At 48.7% G+C, this 18,528-nt stretch overlaps 1 protein-coding gene across 2 annotated transcripts in view; it reads left to right on the top strand.

Annotated features, from left to right (window-relative positions):
• Positions 1-18,528, top strand: part of SH2D3A (SH2 domain containing 3A) — a 35,714-nt gene that overhangs the window by 12,283 nt on the left and 4,903 nt on the right. For both annotated transcript variants that reach the window (XM_063119105.1, XM_063119104.1), the window contains exons 2-9: positions 1,296-1,424; positions 2,376-2,800; positions 3,582-3,679; positions 6,875-7,437; positions 10,043-10,158; positions 14,114-14,285; positions 14,963-15,074; positions 18,092-18,283. In XM_063119105.1, the coding sequence (XP_062975175.1) occupies positions 1,317-1,424; positions 2,376-2,800; positions 3,582-3,679; positions 6,875-7,437; positions 10,043-10,158; positions 14,114-14,285; positions 14,963-15,074; positions 18,092-18,283 (1,786 nt within the window). In that variant the 5' untranslated portion in view covers positions 1,296-1,316. The remainder of the gene's footprint in view (positions 1-1,295; positions 1,425-2,375; positions 2,801-3,581; positions 3,680-6,874; positions 7,438-10,042; positions 10,159-14,113; positions 14,286-14,962; positions 15,075-18,091; positions 18,284-18,528) is intronic.

Genomic DNA, 18,528 nt, shown 5'->3' with positions numbered 1-18,528 from the left:
GTGCGTTTTGTATGATAGAATCATAGAATCATAGAATAGCAGAGTTGGAAGGGGCCTACAAGGCCATCAAGTCCAACCCCCTGCTCAATGCAGGAATCCACCCTAAAGCATCCCTGACAGATGTTTGTCCAGCTGCCTCTTGAATGCCTCTAGTGTGGGAGAGCCCACAACCTCCCTTGGTAACGATTCCATTGTTGTACTGCTCTAACAGTCAGGAAGTTTTTCCTGATGTCCAGCTGGAATCTGGCTTCCTGTAACTTGAGCCCATTATTCCGTGTCCTGCACTCTGGGAGGATTGAGAAGACATCCTGGCCCTCCTCTGTGTGACAACCTTTTAAGTATTTGAAGAGTGCTATCATGTCTCCCCTCAATCTTCTCTTCTCCAGGCTAAACATGCCCAGTTCTTTCAGTCTCTCTTCATAGGGCTTTGTTTCCAGACCCCTGATCATCCTGGTTGCCCTCCTCTGAACACGCTCCGGCTTGTCTGCGTCCTCCTTGAATTGTGGAGCCCAGAACTGGACGCAAGACTCTAGATGAGGCCTAACCAGGGCTGATAGTTGGGTGTATTTTAGTTACTGGCTTTTTGAATTTAGTACAGTCATGTTTATGATGTGCTGCATTCACCACTCTATATAATATTTCTTTGTAGTGCATGTTCGTGCATTTACATTTGCATTTTTTAAAAATATCTTTGCCTTTCCTACAAGGTGCTCAAGGCAGCAAACATAGTTCTCTCCCCTACCCAACCTCACAACAATCTTTTGAGGTAGGTTAGATTGAGAATGACTGGCTGGCCGAAGCAGGCCACTGGGATTCATGGATGAGCATGGATGTGAACCAGGCTCATCCCAGTTCTAGTCCAACACTCACAATGGGCAGCAACATATTCATACAGGCTTCTATTACAAGGGAGCTTTGTTGTATTTTCTGTGCCTTGCTTACTTTATACCTTCTCCCTAGAGATGTGAAGGCTTGTGGAGCAGGGGGTGTGGGGTTGGGGAATGGTAGAGTTGAGTGGATGACTTTTTTCCTTTCCTTTTTTCTTCTTAAATTTTCCAAAAATCCCTGGGAATAAACAGTTTTTAACAAACATTCCAGTGTTACTCGCATTTTTTTCTGGTTCCCCCCCCCATCCCCCGGGCCTACACATTTCTACTTCTCCATTCCCCTCCTTTTACTTTTTCAAATAAAATCCGGCATTGCCAGGAGGGCCCATTGATGTTTGCCAGAGAGTCTAGAGAAGACACAGAGCCACAGTCCTTCCAGGGACCTCAGACATGTCTTGATATCCCCAGGAGGCGTCATCCCAGAAGAACATGAAACTGGCCAGCGAGAAACTCAGGAAGGAGCTCGAGGAGGAGCTGAAGCTTGGTACGGAGCAGCTCCGCAGCCACGCCTGGTACCATGGCTGTCTGCCAAGGCAGGTAAGAGCCCACAGAAGGTGTGGGGAGGGGAGGGAGTGGGCAAATGCTGATCATGTTTTCCTGGGCCTGTTCATTTCCCAGCTCAGGCTTCTCCAACCTGGCATTGCCCTTCAGGTGTTTTGGTCTGCAGCTCCGAGTGTTCCTGACCAGTGCCAGGCTGTCTGGGGCTGATGGAAACTGAAGTCCAAAACATCTGGAGACTTCCAGGGTAGGGAAGGCTACTCTTGAGTTGTCAAAACCTGCCAGAGTCACTCTGTCTTGCTCCAAGTGGGTGAGAGCCTCTTCGGCAGTGGTGGCATTTGCAGCGGCTTTTTTAAATATATATATATACCCAACATGAACCTGTAAGGCTGTCTTAATGCTCTCCAGCTCTTTCCAGAGTCCTGGCAAGAGGAAGTGTTTAATCATGGTGGTTAGTGGGATCTGAGGACAGGGGGAAAAACTATAGAGGGCAAAAATGTGCAGAGTTTTGCTGGGTGCAACTTGTTCCTATCATAGTCATATCATAGAATCCTAGAATAGCAGAGTTGGAAGGGGCCTACAAGGCCATCGAGTCCAACCCCCTGCTCAATGCAGGAATCCACCCTAAAGCATCCCTGGCACGGATAGGAGAACGTTGTAGCTGTCAATGGTTCAGGAGTCTTCTGCTGTGTTTGGGGAAGTGGTGATGTTAAGTGACTCCCAGTATCCTTCCATTGACTTCTTAGATCAGCCTTCCCATACCTGGTGCCATCCAGATGTGTTGGACTGCAGGTACCATGTTGACTGGGGGATGCTGTGAGTTGTAGTTCAGCATATCTGGAGTGCTCTAGGGTGGGGCTTGCTGTCTTAGATGTTGTTCATTCACCTGCTAGCACCCTTTCCATCTTGTTCCAATGCCCACCCTGTTTTGTCAGCCATTCCCATCAATGAATAAAGCCCTTCCCTCTCTCTTTCCCCGCCCTGTCTTAGGAAGCAGAATCTTTGCTGCGGGAGGAAGGAGAGTTTCTGATCCGTGACTCGCGGTCCAGCCCAGGGGACTATGTCCTGACATGCTACTGGGGGGGACAGGCTCTGCACTTTAAGATCATTCGGGTGGTACTCCGCCCCCGGAAGGGCTATTCTCGCACCCTCTTCCAGTTTGAACAGGAGCAGTTTGACAATGTGCCCGCCTTGGTGCGCTTCTATGTGGGCAACCGGAAGGCCATCTCGGACGAATCGGGAGCTGTGGTGTCCCAGCCGGTCAACAGAAGTGTGCCGCTCCGCTGGCTGAAGGACCGCTTCAGTGACACTGGACAAACCCCTGGAGCAGCCAAGGAGCAGGTGGCACCTGTTCGTCGGTTCAGCTTCCGTGCAGCCACAGCTGGAGAGGACATGGGAGAGGGGAACCTTCTCCGGTGAGAGAACAGTCTTGGTGTGGCCACAGGAGGGCTGCACCTAGGGTGGGGAGGCAACCTTTTTTGGGTCAGTGGACACATCTGGCATTTTGAGACTGTCATGAATGCTCTCACAAAATGGCTGCCATGGAGGATCTCACCCTTTCATAAAATGGCTGCCATAGGGGTTGGGCATGGTCGGTCACAGAACTCTCATTTCCCAGAAGGCAACTAAAGAAAAGTGACTTGTCCAAGAAACTAAATACAAGGTTGAGATGCGGACTGAGCTCTAAAACACAAAAGCTGCTTTTTGAACTCAGAGATAGTACTGAGGGGCAGCACTTCCCTTTGCAGGCCCAATTTAATCTTTTTTTTTTTTAAAGTTAAGAAATAAAACAAAACCTAGGAAGGGCAAGGAGCCTGCTTGGTGCTAAGGGAGGTGTCGGCACTAAATTGGAGACCGCGGAGCTAGGGCTTGTGGCTTGGGCAAAGTGGTGGCCTGGCTTTCCTAAGCCATGAATCTAAAGCAGACCAGCTGGGAAACAAGTTCCACTGAGTTCGTTGAGACCCACATGCAAGCAACCTTGGACTATTCACTAGCCGTAGTTTGAGAGAAACATGTGAACAGTCTTTCCTTTTGCTGTAGCTCTTGAACCCGCATCATCACAAGGTCTGCTTGTTAGTTTAGGGGTGATCTGGCTGCTGTGGGAGTCCCCAGCTTCAACTAACTTTTCTGAAAGACAGGAGTTCGTGGGTTAGAACGGGTCAGTCAGTTCTCTGCCTCTCTATCTCCCCATCCCAGAACAAAAGATCGAAGTGGAAGTGATCCCAGTAGCCTTGACCAGGTGGGCCAGAGACCGTCCTTGCATGGAGCCCAATCGGACAGCAGTTTACTGACAGGTGAGAGTTGCAGGGAGGGTAGACTCAGAATGGGCAGGCTGGTACACGGCAGCTTCTGTGTGTAACAACGGGAGGGAACAGGTAAGAGTGTACCTCTCCCATAATACTAGAATACTGAAGTCACCTCATGAAGCTGATTGGTGGAAGATTCAGGACAGGTAGAAGAAAGTAATTCTTCACACAGCGCAGAGTTCAACTATGGAATTCGCTACCACAAGGTGTAGTGATGGCCACCCATTTGGATGGCTTTAAAAAGGGGTTGGATAAATTCCTGGAGGAGAAAGCTATCAATGGCTACTAGTCCTTATGGCTAGGTGCTACCTCCAGAGGCAGCAAGCCTAAATACACCAGCTGCTGGGTAACATGGGTGGGAGGGTGCTGTTGCACCCATGTCCTGCTTGTTGGTCCCTGCCCGACAGCTGGTTGGCCACTGTGTGAACAGAGTCTTGGACTAGATGGACCCATGATCTGATCCAGCAGGGCTCTTAAGTTCTCAGTGTAACTTCTCTATCTGTAATGCCGTTGTCACCACACTTAAAAGATCGGAGCTGTTCTATTTTCCTAAAAATGACTAAGCAGAAGAGGTTCTTTGTCTTTCTGTGACAACTAGTTCCATTGCCCAGTTGTTCCTGTAGTTATTTTATCCAGTTGCTACTGACATCTACCCAAAAGCACACAGGGAGTCAATGGACTATGAACAAAACAATGGCCCGTGAGTTTCAGCAAGAGATGTAGAAGTTGCCATGACCAGAATTGTTCAATGGGATGGAGAGGGCAGAGCAATTTGGTCCCTGTCACATTTCTGGAAAAGAATTCCCTGTTCTAAAGTGCCTCTTCTAAGGGTTAATTACCAGCAGTGAGAGCTTAAATATGTTGGTATTTTTGGTATTTTAACCCTGCCCACCACTGGAACGCAACTCCTGAGAAATTTTCTGCATTGGAATCTACTGAAAGAGGTTCTACTCCCCTGACTTAGAACTTTGCGTATTTTGCAAGCGATCTTTCAAGTGACTCAGGGTTCTCGCATGTGGTGCAAATATCATGCCAAATCATGATGTGTTTTCAGCACACAAACCTTGTTAGAATGCCAAACGAAACCACAGTTTGCCACTTGTTTGGAAATCACAGTTGATGGTAACAAATGAATTCATAAATGGTTGAGAAAACACAGTTATGGCTGCTGCTTCATGAAGCCATGGTGGGCTATCGTGTCATGCGAACCAGGTCATTGTGTGTCACCTAAGACTGATATCAGCATGTGGAATAGTTGGGCATATGTTGGGTTTTGAGGGTCCAGCTGGACCCATTGGCTCAGTTTGCATGTCACGGCTACCCAGGGTTTAAACAAACCTTGGGTGGCCGTGAATGAGTGGGAGCAAGTGAATGTGGTCATTACCTTTAAAGCCCTAAATGGTTTGGGTCCAGGTTACCTGCGGGATCGCCTTCTCCCATACAGTCCGCCCCACACACTCAGGTCCTCTGGGGAGAACTTACTTCAGTCAGCTAAAACTTGGCTGACATCAGTTTCCCAGAGGACCTTTTCTTCTGTCACCCCCCGATTGTGGAACGGCCTGCCAGAGAAGATTCGTAAAATTCACTCTCTGTGTGATTTTAAGGCAGCTTTAAAGACTAGCCTTTTCCGGCAGGCCTATCCAGATCAATGTTAAATCAAGAATTTTTAAGATGTATTGATTCTGTACTAATGTTGTTCCCCATCTCGATCCAAAGGGAGAGAGAAATAAATATAATTTATTATTATTATTGTGATTTGCTGGCTGCCAGCTGCTTGCCCACTCCCACTGAGCTGAACAGTCTGGTCTTCGGTTTCAAGTCTGGGTTGTTCCTCCTCCAACAACCCACAATTCCAGGTTCAGATGTCATGAACAACAACCTCCAAGGATGGAGCACCCCTGGGTTGTTTAGCTCAAAGGGAGCAGGTGAGCAGCCAGGAGCCATCACACTTGCTCCCATTCGGTCACAGTACCAAGCGTTTGTTTAAACCCTGGGTGGCCATGGCATCAATACTGGGCCACCGCCTCTACCACCAGATTGCGGCTGCTTGTAGTGTTGGTGGCATCAGTTGTCTACTGCCTGTCTTCTCGCTGTCAGCTTGGCCACCTGTCTGTCCATGACGGGGACTGGTAGGATGGCCTGGCAATGGTGCTGAGGACAGGGCCGGTGCTTCCATTAAGGCCACCTAGGCCACCGCCTAGAGCGCCAAGTTCGGCGCCCCCGGAAGTCGCCCTCCCACTCCCAGAGCCGCTCTGGCCAAGTGAGGGCAGCTTCCGGGTGCGCCGTTCGCCCTGCTCCCCAGCGTCCCTGGCTTGGCTTCAGCCGGGCGCCCGCCCAGCAGCCGAAGCCAACCTGGGACACTGGGGAGCGGGGGCGGGCGGCTCCACGTTCTGAGTTCCAGCGTGTGCCGGACATCAGCACGTGGAGCCGCCTGGTGGAGAGAGGTGAAAGTCCGCCTTACCTGCTTGGCGCCGGCGCCCGGCATGATTGCCGCCTCCTCCTCCTCCCCCTCCTCCCCTCCCCCCCGCCGCCCTCCCTTCCCTCCACCCGGCCATGTGGTCTGCCTCCCGCTTGCCGCTCCAGCCCAGAGGACGGAGGCGAAGGGCAGCAGCCCGCCTCGACGCCCCTCAGTGAAACTCCGCCGCCGCGTCCGGGCGGCCACAGGAGTCGGGCGCCACGCGTAGCGCTCCTGCTGCCCAGCTCGCTCGCCTCAGGCCGGATCGGGGCGCAGGCAGCCACCTGCCTGCCAACGGTAAGCCCCATCCCTGGCCCCGGGATGAGCGGGCCTCGTGGAGCGTGTGTGTGTGTGTGTGTGTGTGGGATACGGTGTTGGTGTTGGTGAAAGCAGCTCACCTTGCCTAGGGTGCAAAAAAGCCTGCACCGGCCCTGGCTGAGGACAGCTCCAGGGCTGCATGGCTGAACTTGCTGGCACCACCATCTTAGTTTGATTGGGTTGACAGTGGTTTGAAACACACACCCCTCCCCTGCAGAGCTCCAGCAATTGCATGAAATGTAAATGTATGTATGTAACGTTAGCAGTTTTTGTTGCAAAGTTGTCTGATCTGATTGTAGCATTTTGGATTTGCTAGGTTTCTTCTGATTACCTGGTGTGGGTGTTGTGGACCTGGTAGATTTCCTGCCGCCACCCAAATTAGCTTCCTTTTCCCCCCCTTTTGGCCACAGGTAGCCCAGAAACCTCACCTGGAACCCAAGACCAGCGTCACCTCCCTCCCTTGTCTCCCGCCTTCCGCACAGGCAGCGACCCTGTCCTACGCCCAAATGCCCCTCTGCTTCACCTGCTGGGAGGTCTGGGATTGAGTGGCTCTGAGGGCCGGCTCCATTCCAAAGCTCCCCCCAAGCCTCTGAGGGTCCCATCCATGCTGGTGAGCGACTACTGCGAACTTGTTCCCAAGGCTCCTGAAGGCCCACGAAGCCACGTGGAGCGCCTGCAGACGGAGGAGCGGTGGCGCGGCCGGGCCCACATCACAGAGACTGCCTTTGGGTTCCTGGACTCTGAGGGGTCAGCTTCTCCTTTGCCCCACTTGGGGGAGGCTGAGGAGGAGCCAGGATTTGAGCGGCCTGTGTTGGAGATGGCCTCGTCTTTCCAGCCTTGCAACTTCCACTCGCTGCTCTTGGCCCCTGGCAACAAGCCCCTGGAACCCAGCACACTCAAGCGTCTCAAGGACATCTTTGCACAGCACAGCTGCCAGGCAACAGCCCTTCACATCCTGCAGATGGACTGCCAGGTGAGGGCAATTGGGGGCTGGCGGGGAACAACTTTTCATATCGGCATTCGTTCTCGTGACATCCACCTGCCCTCTGTGAGGCAGCTCGCTTTTGCTCCCATTTCACAGGTGATTGATTTCGTCCAAATCTGTTCTGAGAAGGGACTTATTTTATTTATTTATTTATTTATTTAAGCATTTTTATGCCGCCATTCAGCCAAAAAAGGCTCTCATGGCGGCTTACAAAAGTATTTCTTGACGGTCCCTGCCTACAGGCTTACAATCTAAAAGACATGACACAAAAGGAAAGGGGATTGGGAGGGAGGAGATTTTTGACATGTTCTCGGCTGCATCACTGCACAGGCTATTGGGATGGGAGTTGGGGAGAAACTTCCCTCTGACATCTAGGAAACTCTGCTCCTAGTCCAAAAGTTTCTGTCCCAAGTGGGATCATGGTGTGGCCATTCAGCTGAATTAATTCATTTGGAACTACTACCATCTCCTGTGTACCGTTTGTGGACGCAGAAACAGCAATGCAGAGTAATGGAATTCTTCTTCCACCCATCAGCACACAATGGGCAGTATTCATTCTTTGAACATGCCACACGAATCTCTGTTTAAAGACTGACAGATTGGCTGTGGCAGGTGATTTTGTGAGTGAGCTGGACCATCATACATCTGACAAAGTTATTCTGTGATTCACGAAAGCCCCTTTGTTAGTCCTTAAAGTGCCCCACGTTTCTCTTTTTGCGACAACGGCTTGAGGCCAGCTACCCAGCTGGCACACACACACTCATTCTCCAACCTGATTGTACAGATAGGCTGCTTAAGGCAGAGAAAGCTGAAAGCATTTTAGTGCTTCTTCTCCTCACTGGGAGTAAAAATATAATAAATGGAATAACTGTCAATTTGATGGCCTCTAATGATACCAAACCCCTCCCCCTCATTACTTAATGAAAGGTGAGCCTTGCCTTGGTTAAGCGGTAGCTAACCTATGTTTAAGTAATGGGCATTTTGGATGTATGGAGGAATGGGATGTAATTCACCCTGAGAGCTAAGCTATTATTATTATTATTATTATTATTATTATTATTATTATTATTATTATTAATTTATTTGTATCCCGCCTTTTGCCCAATGCTGGGCCTCAAGGCGGCCTTACAAAGTTTAAAACATACATTGGTGGGGAGGGGAACATAAACGTTTAAAATACACAGCAAAATTATAAGACATTAACATAGATGGAGGGCCAGACTATTCTCCAAAGGCCTGCTGGAACAAACAAGTTTTAGCCTGCTTCCGAAAGCCCATCAAGGAGGAAGCCAGCCTAGCTTCCCCGGGAAGAGAGTTCCAAAGCACCGGAGCAGCCACCGAGAAGGCCCTCTCCCATGTTCCCACCAAGCGCGCCTGTGAAGATGGTGGGACTGAAAGAAGGGCTTCTCCAGAAGATCTCAAAGCACGGGCAGGCTCATAAGGGAGAATACGGTCTTTCAAACACATTTTGAAATGTATACATTCCAAAGCAGGAAATTTTGGTGCTGAAACTCCTCTCTCTCCTTTTGTTTATTCTTGCCCATGTGGTATTTATATCTGGTGTTGTTTTTTAAAAAAATATGTCCTCATTGAGGCAGGAGAAGTGGAGTGATTTGAAGCAGGGCACCTGTCACGAGGGGTTTTAAAAGCTACATGAAGGCATCAGGGAGTGTGATGTTAGGATGATGGTTGTGTGGGAGATCCAGGGGGAAAGAGGCATCGCAGACCACGTGGTCAACTAGTTCTGTTCAAATGGGGAAAATGCATGTAATTGTGGTTCCTATGTCTTGCAGTATGTATACGAACAAAAGAGGTTTTTTTGTTTAAAAAAGGGTTTGATTCCTCCTTGTTCTAATAGCTCAGGACAATGGTAATGTAAGGTTTATTACTTGAGATCTACCAGACTGATTTTGCTCATTTTTATTTTAAATGGAGGCTTGATCAGTGTAGGCATGCCGAAAAATTTGAAAGTTCGAAAAAGTTCAAAGCTCAAGCTTTAATAGCAATTAATTTCCTCCCTGCCAAACGGTCAGGGCAGCTCGTCTTCCCCTTGGGATGATGGACAGCCCTGCTTGGCCAATCAGTGTGCTGGGAAAGGTGTGCCCTGGGTGCAGCCATGCAGTTAGGCTGTCACCACCAGCAGGGATTGGGAAGGGAATGAAGGGGGGCAATTGGGGCACACGGCGGAGGGGGCTGTGGTCATGCCGCATGCAAATTTCGGAGGGGGAGGTCACTATGCATGAGCGACATTTGCAGTATTCATGAGCCCCTTTGTGGGTGAAGGGATTGAGGGATAGAAAAGGAGGAAAGAAGCTACTAGTGCCGATGGCGACATGGGCTTTATGCTAGTTAGAACCAGAATATGGTGGTGATTTCTACCGTGTTATTTGGTTCTTGGGTGACCGCTTGAGCAGTTTTGCTCAGTAGTAAGCCTGACTTCTAGTCCTAGTAGGCAGATTCTTATACTCAAGTGGGGACGGGGAGGGCAGCCCACAAGGGAAACCTCCCTGAGAAGTGGAATGGGCAGGAAGAGTAGGGTAGGCTGTCTCCAGTTCCTACAGATGTTCTCCAAATGTCCATCTCTATTCCTCAGGCTGCCAGAATCATTGGAGTATCCAAGGAGCAGCAGCGGGCAATGGGGGTGAACTCAGGCCTGGAACTTATAACTCTACCTCAGGGTCACCAGCTGCGGAAAGACTTGCTGGAAAGGTACTGTCTTCTGTGTGTGTGTGGTGTGCTGATAGATAGCTGGCAGAGGAGTGGACGGTGCAGAAGGGGAGGGCGACAATTCTAGGATTGTTACAGCTCCATTTTGGTTGCTTTTGACAGGAAAAAAACCTGCCTTTTGGTTGTGTCAATAAGGAAACTGAATTTTGCCGCAGGATTTTTGGGGTGGAGACCGAGCAGAATTTCTTCAGGACACGTGTTTTCAAGGCCCTCAAGAAAGCCGCTCATGTCGGCCGTAGGTTTTGTAGGCTTTGGGATGAATGCAAACAACGGTTTACCAAGTGGTAACTTAGCAGCAGCAGTAAATAAGTATGCTCCTTTGCTCCAACAAGTGACTGCTGTGTGTCAACTGTGGTAGATGAACACTTAGCCACGGCTTGTCGTAATCATCGCGGCAGCAGCGTGACCCCCCTCTGTGTCGCGTCAGATGTCCTGCTGGTGCTGAGGTCTAAACTGAACATCTGCACGTTCCCCAAGACTAAGATCTCTTCATTCAAAATGCTAAAACTTGAGAGTTGGCCATTTTTGTGGTGGAAAAATTCTAGGTGTGATGTTGGCATTAGAGCTCTTTTTTTAAATTTTTATTTATTTATTACTACATAAAATACAAACCAACATAACAATTAGCATACTAATACACCAAATTACTTGAATATACAATCGTTAACACATAATGCTTTATCATAACATAATCCAAAATAATTCAACAAATAACAAGTGCTCCCCCTTCCCTCCGGGATCATTCCTGTTTCCAAAATCTTAACACCTCCTCTGCTGGTGGTTTCTCACTTCCCTTAGAAAACACAAATATTAGGAACTGTTTCCAAATTCCCTCAAAATCATTCGTCTTTGCTATACCTCTTCTCACTTTAATGTTACATGTTAATTTATCATTAATTGCAATCTCCCATACTTCTTTACCACTCTTCAATACAATAATCACCTTGAATCTTCCAGTTCCTAGCTACAATCAACCTTGCTGCAGTCAGCAAATTCGTTATCAATTCCTTGATTTCAGCACCATGTACATTGATGGTGCTATATAAATAAATAATAATAATAATAAATAATAATAATAATACTACATTTAAAATCTTCATGTAGTGAGAGTAATGCAACTCTTGGTGTTTCTTCTATTTTCATTCCAACAATTTCTTCAGTTTCAGAGAACACCATCTTCCACAACTTTTGCACATATTTACATTTTCACCACAGCCTCTCCAACAATTTGCTGAATACTGATTATTGATCTTGTTTAATCTAACCGGAGTTAGGTACCACCTCCATAAAATTTTATAATAATTCTCCTTTAATCTTACTGACATATTTCTCAACACTCTCTGTCTCCATAGTCCTTCCCAACTCTGCTGTCCTATCTGTACCTTCAGATCTGTCTCCCAAACCGATTTTCCTACACTATCCATCGACCCTTTCTCAAGTAATATACTATATATTTGACTCATTAAACCTTTTGTCACTGTATTTTCTCCCTTAACAATTTCTTTTTTTAACAATTAATTCCTCAAACTTCGACATCTATCTACTCTCTCCATTTTCTCTTACCCAATTTTTAGTCCATTGTTCCAATTGCCGATAATTTAACCAAGTTAATTTTCTATCTTTTAAAACCTCTTCCATCTTTTCTCTTGTATTCATCCCTCTTAACCATTCTCTTAATTTCATTTTATTTTTCTCTATGGCATTAGAGCTCTTGCCTCACCCCAAAATGGCTGCTTTGCTCTTGAGTTGAGAATGTTTACTTTATGCCACGCCTTTTTGAACTGGTATAGCACAGACGCTAAAAGACTACGTTATTGGGATGTCTCTGATTCAAATCTCGCCATTTCCACGAGCTAACTGGGTGAAGCCACTCTCTCAGGCCCGCATCTGCTACTTGCAACTGAGATACTGGTACTTGCCTACATTGCAGGGTTGTTGTAAGGATCACAGTGTAATGTAAATGTGAAGCACTTTGTGCACTCAAAGATGGTATAAAATTCTAAGTGTTATTGGTATGTAATAGGAACTTTTAAAATATAATAAATATAATAGCTTAAATGTTGGGAATAAACTTTGCATGAGCACATGATGACTAGCGATGTCTTTTTCTCATTCATCCTTTGAGCACTGGGTGAGGGCAGGGTGGTTGCAAGTCTGTACAGATGTGGAAATCAGCAAAGCTTCAGCTCCTTGGGGTTCAAGAAGGACGCAGACAAGCTGGAGCGTGTTCAGAGGAGGGCAACCAGGATGATCACAAAGCCCTGTGAGGAGAGACTGAAAGAACTGGGCATGTTTAGCCTGGAGAAGAGAAGATTGAGGGGAGACATGAGAGCACTCTTCAAATACTTAAAAGGCTGTCACACAGAGGAGGGCCAGGATCTCTTCTCGATCCTCCCAGAGTGCAGGACATGGAATAATGGACTCAAGTTAAAGGAAGCCAGATTCCAGCTGGACATCAGGAAAAACTTCCTGACTGTTAGAGCAGTGCGACAATGGAATCAGTTACCTAGGGAGGTTGTGGGCTCTCCCACACTAGAGGCCTTCAAGAGGCAGCTGGACAACCATCTGTCGGGGATGCTTTCGGGTGGATTCCTGCATTGAGCAGGGGGTTGGACTCGATGGCCTTGTAGGCTCCTTCCAACTCTGCTATTCTATGATTCTATGATTCTCTGAGTTCTACCTCGAAATTTGGGCGGACTTGTACCTATACCAAATTGCAAAGTTTTTTCTTTTCTCGGGGTGAAAATTGCAAAGTACTTGGGTGCACGTTCAAAAGTACGCAATCTTCTCCCATTGATTGAAGCATTAAAAAGTAACACGCTTTTTCCATGCGTATTTTTCTAGTAGATGCATTTTTGGGGTGCATTCCTCCCAACCCCACCCTTGAACAGCATCCCAAGCTCAGAGATGTATTAGCTTTGATGACTTGTGTGAACGGGATGAATCCTGGTCATAGGACAAGATTGAAACAAAGGTCTCATCCTGACTAGTGCTGTATCACTTCCATTCTCTGTGGCACAGCACCCTCTAGTGGTGGTAATGGGGGATGGGGCTAAAAAAAGAAAGCTTTCAGTGGGGTTTAGATGAGATCCTGCGCTATGGGTCGCCTGGGTGCTTGCGCCTTGCTGGCCTTGTGAGGGGCGTGGACTTGTCCTCCGTCTTTGCTTCTGTGGTGAGAGCCTTGCTGGGTTGGAATTGTTGTAGAGCGCAAGCTGAATATGAGCCAACAGTGCGATATGGCTGCAAGAAAGGCAAATGCTATTTTGGGCTGCATTAATAGAAGTATAGCTTCCAAATCACGGGAGGTCCTGGTTCCTCTCTATTTGGCCCTGGTTAGGCCTCATCTAGAGTATTGCGTCCAGTTCTGGGCTCCACAATTCAAGAAGGACGCAGACAAGCTGGAGCATGTTCAGAGGAGGGCAACCAGGATGATCACAAAGCCCTGTGAAAATGTAATAAAGACTGAAAGAAATGGGCATGTTTAGCCTGGAGAAGAGAAGTTTGAAGGGAGAGACATGAGAGCACTCTTCAAATGCTTAAAAGGTTGTCCCACAGAGGAGGGCCAGGATCTCTTCTCGATCCGCCCAGAGTGCAGGACACGGAATAATGGGCTCAAGTTACAGGAAGCCAGATTCTGGCTGGACATCAGGAAAAACTTCCTGACTGTTAGAGCAGTACGACAATGGAAACAGTGACCTAGGGAGGTTGTGGGCTCTCCCACCCTAGAGGCCTTCAAGAGGCAGCTGGACAACCCTCTGTCAGGGATGCTTTAGGGTGGATTCCTGCATTGAGCAGGGGGTTGGACTCGATGGCCTTGTAGGCCCCTTCCAACTCTGCTATTCTGATTCTATAAGGTGCGCTAGAATGTCTTTTGTCTTAAGACCTCCAGCAGCAGCTGCCTCCTGAAGGTTATTCTGTTTTCTTTGCCAACCCTCAGGCACCACCTCCTGGCTCTGGGCATTGCGGTGGACATCCTGGGCTGTACGGGGGCAGTGGCTGAGCGGGCAGCCACCCTGCACAAGATCATCCAGCTGGCTGTGGAGCTTTGGAGCTCAGCAGGAGACCTCTTTGCCTTGTCTGCTGTGATGAAAGCCCTGCAGCTGCCGCAGGTGAGGGTTCACCATGGGGGAGAGGGCCAAGGGAAAAGGGGAGTGCTCTGGCACTGGTCTGGAACGAGCCACAAGGGCCCTTGCGGGTGTTCTGACCCCAGGATGTGTGGAGCAGAATATGAGAAGTCTCGGATGGAAGGGCAGCCACTTGCCCAGAAGGGATCGTGTCATGGATGAGGGTGGCGCACCTCCAAAGCTAGCCCTTAGTCATGCTGTGAGTGTGTTGCGGGGGCTTGGCTTTCTGTTAGATTTTGCTTGTGGTCACTTCTGCCTGATTCCACTTCCATCTGAAAAATAAGTATCGCATTTCTAGACCTCACTGTGGAGTAGGGATGCCGTGTATCATGAATTTCTCCTGCACAAACCCTGTTGCAGTGGGGTCGTGTGGAACTTCTTTGCAAGCCCTGCTGACGCTAAGTGGTGTGTGTGTGTGCATACGCGCATGCCCGTGCCCATTGTTCCAGCAGTGCTCAAAGCATTGCGCATGGTGTCTTTTACAGGCTTTCGAGTCACTGAAGACTACCTGTTCATGGTCTCAGGTTCCCCACCCCTGATTTTAAACACCTGTATTCCATCTTACTCCAAGTCCCTACCAGACCCTTCGCTCAGTACTTTCTCAGCAGGCTGGTAAGTTTATTCATATTTCTCCCTTGTTGCTTCTCCTCCGTCCTCCACAGATCATGCGATTGGAACAAACATGGCGGCATCTGCGCCAGAGCTACACACAGAGTGCCATCACATTTGAGAAGGAGCTCAAGCCTCTCATGGGCCACCTGAACCAGGCTGGAGGTGAGGTCTGGGTAGGCCTTGCAGCCATTTTGACTCTAGCAGGAGAAAGCAGAACACTGCGTCTCGTTGGTGACGTTGCTTCCCTCGGGCAGCTAGCTCCCTTTTCCACGTGCTCCACGTTAACCATGTAAAGTCCACTTGGATTGCAACTGCCACGTGGCATTCATACATTCTAGTGGCCTTCACATTGGAAACTGTAATGTCTGAATCAGCCTTTTGGGGCACAGCTCACAGGAAGGGGAATCACTGAAACGCTTTACTTATGGAATGGATTTATTTATTTAAAATATTTGTACCCTTCTCCTTCATTTAAAGTAGTTTACAGCCAAAACAAACAACTCAGAGCTGAGCAGTGTACAGTGTATTCTCTGCTGAAAATACCTTAAAAATCTACACCCAAATTCTGGAACCCGTATGTATTATGCAAACTTAAATGTGCACGATGTACCTTATTTTGCATACTTAATTTTGTAGAGCTATACAGGGCACTGAAGTCCATCACCCAGCTCAGTAGTAATTCTGTCCAGTGTGTCTGTCTGAACAGGTCTGGTCCAGACTGAACAAGAACATCTTCACAAGAATATCTTCGGCTAGAAATGTTTTATTTTTCAGTTAAAGACAATGTTCTTTTAGGAAGTTGGATTCAGTGATCAGTACCACACCCTAGGACATTTCTGTGCTCTTCCTCCCATGTTGCAGCAAGTAGCCGTGGTTAAAGAGTGCTTTACGGTTTCTTGATTTCGGACTTTGGCTGAAATCAAGAAACCTTGATTTCAGCCAAGGTTTGGGCTGTTTCCCCCTCTCCCATCAGTTGTTCAACTCTTTCTCTTTAATGTTGTGGCATGCCAGTAAGCACAGCCCTGGAAATGTGAGTTGAGGAGGGAGGTGATAAGCCATAGAATCATAGAATAGCAGAGTTGGAAGGGGCCTACAAGGCCATCGAGTCCAACCCCCTGCTCAATGCAGGAATCCACCCTAAAGCATCCCTGACAGATGCTTGTCCAGCTGCCTCTTGAAGGCCTCAAGTGTGGGAGAGCCCACAACCTCCCTAGGTCACTGATTCCATTGTCGTACTGCTCTAACCGTCAGGAAGTTTTTCCTGATGTCCAGCTGGAATCTGGCTTCCTTTAACTTGAGCCCGTTATTCCATGTCCTGCCATGATGAGCCCTTTTTGAGTATTTTGAATTGCCTTAAGATGGCAGCTTGTGGTGGCTTCACCATGCCGGCTCAGTCATGTCAACAAGCCCCCAGGGTGGCCAGGACAAGATATGTGTGTAGAGCCAGTGTGGTGTAGCGGCTACAGTGTTGGACTGGGAGTCGGGAGATCCGGGTTCTAGTCCCCATTCAGCCATGGAAGCTCACTGGGTGACTTTGGGCCAGTCACAGACTCTCAGCCCAACCTACCTCACAGGGCTGTTGTTGTGAGGATAAAACGGAGAGGAGGCGGATTATGTATGCCACCTTGGGTTCCTTGGAGGAAAAAAGGCTTGGTTTTAATTTTTGTGAACTGCCCAGGGAGCTTTGGCTATTGGGTGGTATAAAAATGCAATCAACCATAAATAAATAAAGGCAGGATATAAATGCAATAATAAAAATAAAAACAAATAAAAAATTAAAATAAATGTAGGTGGGTAGCAGCCAGAGGACTGCCCTTGCATTCCTCTGGCACAAAGCCCTGTGATTGCGCTTTGCTTGTCCTTACAGACCCTCACTTCCAGGTTGGGCCACTTTCCCCCCTCTTGGTCAATGTGAAGAAAGCGCATTTGATGGGGAATGGCTCTTGAGAAGTCTGTGCAGAGTGGGGGAAGGGGAACGCGCTGCTGAGGCATGTGCTTTCCGTCTGCCTTGGGAAGGCTTCCTGGCACGTGCTGCACACCAAAACCTGCAAAATCTGCAAAACCAACTTACCTTAGGTTGGGGGCCAAAAGGTGCAGGCTTTTTTTTTTTGGTAGCTGGTCGGCATCCAAATGGACGGCATCCACTAGACTATCATCAGCTCCAGACAGAATGGCTGCTTCTTCTTCTTCTTCTTCTTCTTCTTCTTCTTCTTCTTCTTCTTCTTTGGAATATTTATATACCGCTCCCCATTGAAAAATTTCGGAGCGGTGTACAAGATAAAATGAAAATAAAATAAAAACAGAATAAAACAGTTGAAACAAAATTTAAAAAGAAGCAAAAATCAGAAATCCAAGGCTGCATGTTAAAGAAAGGCTTCTTGGAATAAAGATGTTTTCAGGAGGCGCTGAAAGGAGTACAAGGTCGGAGCCTGCCTGACCTCCAGAGGCAGGGAATTCCATAGGAGGGGGGCCACCACGCTGAAGGCTCTTCCCCTGGTGGATTCCAATCGGAGGATGGATCTAGGTGGAACCACCAGGAGCATGCCCTCAGATGACCTCAGTGACCGGGCAGGTTGGTAAGGCGCTCTCTCAGGTATCCTGGTCCCAAGTTGTTTAGGGCTTTGTACACAAGTACAAGAACCTTCAACCTGGCCCGGTAGCGAATAGGCAGCTAGTGCAGTTCCCTCAGCAGAGGAGTTACATGCTGGAAAGGGGCAGCTCCAGACAACAGCCGAGCTGCAGCATTCCGCACTAGCTCCAGCTTCCGGAGCAGCTTCAAGGGCAGCCCCACGTAGAGCGCGTTGCAGTAATCCAATCTTGAGGTTACCAACGCCTGTACCACCGTGGTCAAGCTATCCCTGTCCAGGAGAGGCCGTAGTTGGCGAACCAACCGAAGATGGTAAAAGGCACTCCGAGCCGTGGTTAAGGATGCTGGCTGTTGGAGTAACCCAGTAGCTTACTCCTAATGAAACCCAATGGTGTTCACTCTCCAAGGCCTCGTGGTCTTTCCCAGCTGTGCTCCCTGGGATCCTTTTAAGTGGAGATGGCGCACAGAGTGTGGGACTTCGACATGCCAGGCCGGTGCTCTAGCCGCTGAGCTGCGGCCCTCCCCAGAAAGGGTTTCACGTCATGTAATTAATTACGCATTGTTCCGTGATGGTTGTATCTGTGCCCCACAGGGAATTCACTCCCCTTCCCGAAGAAGGTCGCAGTTCCCCACATCCTGCCACTCCTCTGCCTCATGGAAGGAGAAGAGCCGTGGGGTGACCACGAGGAGGCATGCGAGGTCCTTCTACGGACGCTGGAAGCGGCTCGCTTCATGGCCACCAACGCTGGTGCCTATCGAGTCAGCGCTGAGGCTAGGCTCCAAGGTAGGATGGCTCTTGACGGTGCGGCTGAGTGCAAAGGCGGCCATCTGCCCCCGTTGCTGACCCTGACCCACCGGGCTGCCCTTACGGCAGGGGTGGGGAACTTGTGCCAACTCCTGTCTCCTCTAGCCAGCGGTGAGGGCTGGTGGGAGTTGTAGGCCACCTAGTCGCCCACCCCTGCTCTAGGGACTCTAAACTGGCCTAGACATCCCTTTTTGTATTTCGTTTGGTGTCCCACGGGATGTCCT

Source organism: Elgaria multicarinata, chromosome 3 (assembly GCF_023053635.1).
Source record: "Elgaria multicarinata webbii isolate HBS135686 ecotype San Diego chromosome 3, rElgMul1.1.pri, whole genome shotgun sequence".
Lineage (NCBI taxonomy): Eukaryota > Metazoa > Chordata > Lepidosauria > Squamata > Anguidae > Elgaria > Elgaria multicarinata.
Note: the sequence above shows the minus strand (reverse complement) of the source record. Positions and strands in the feature narration are given on the sequence as shown.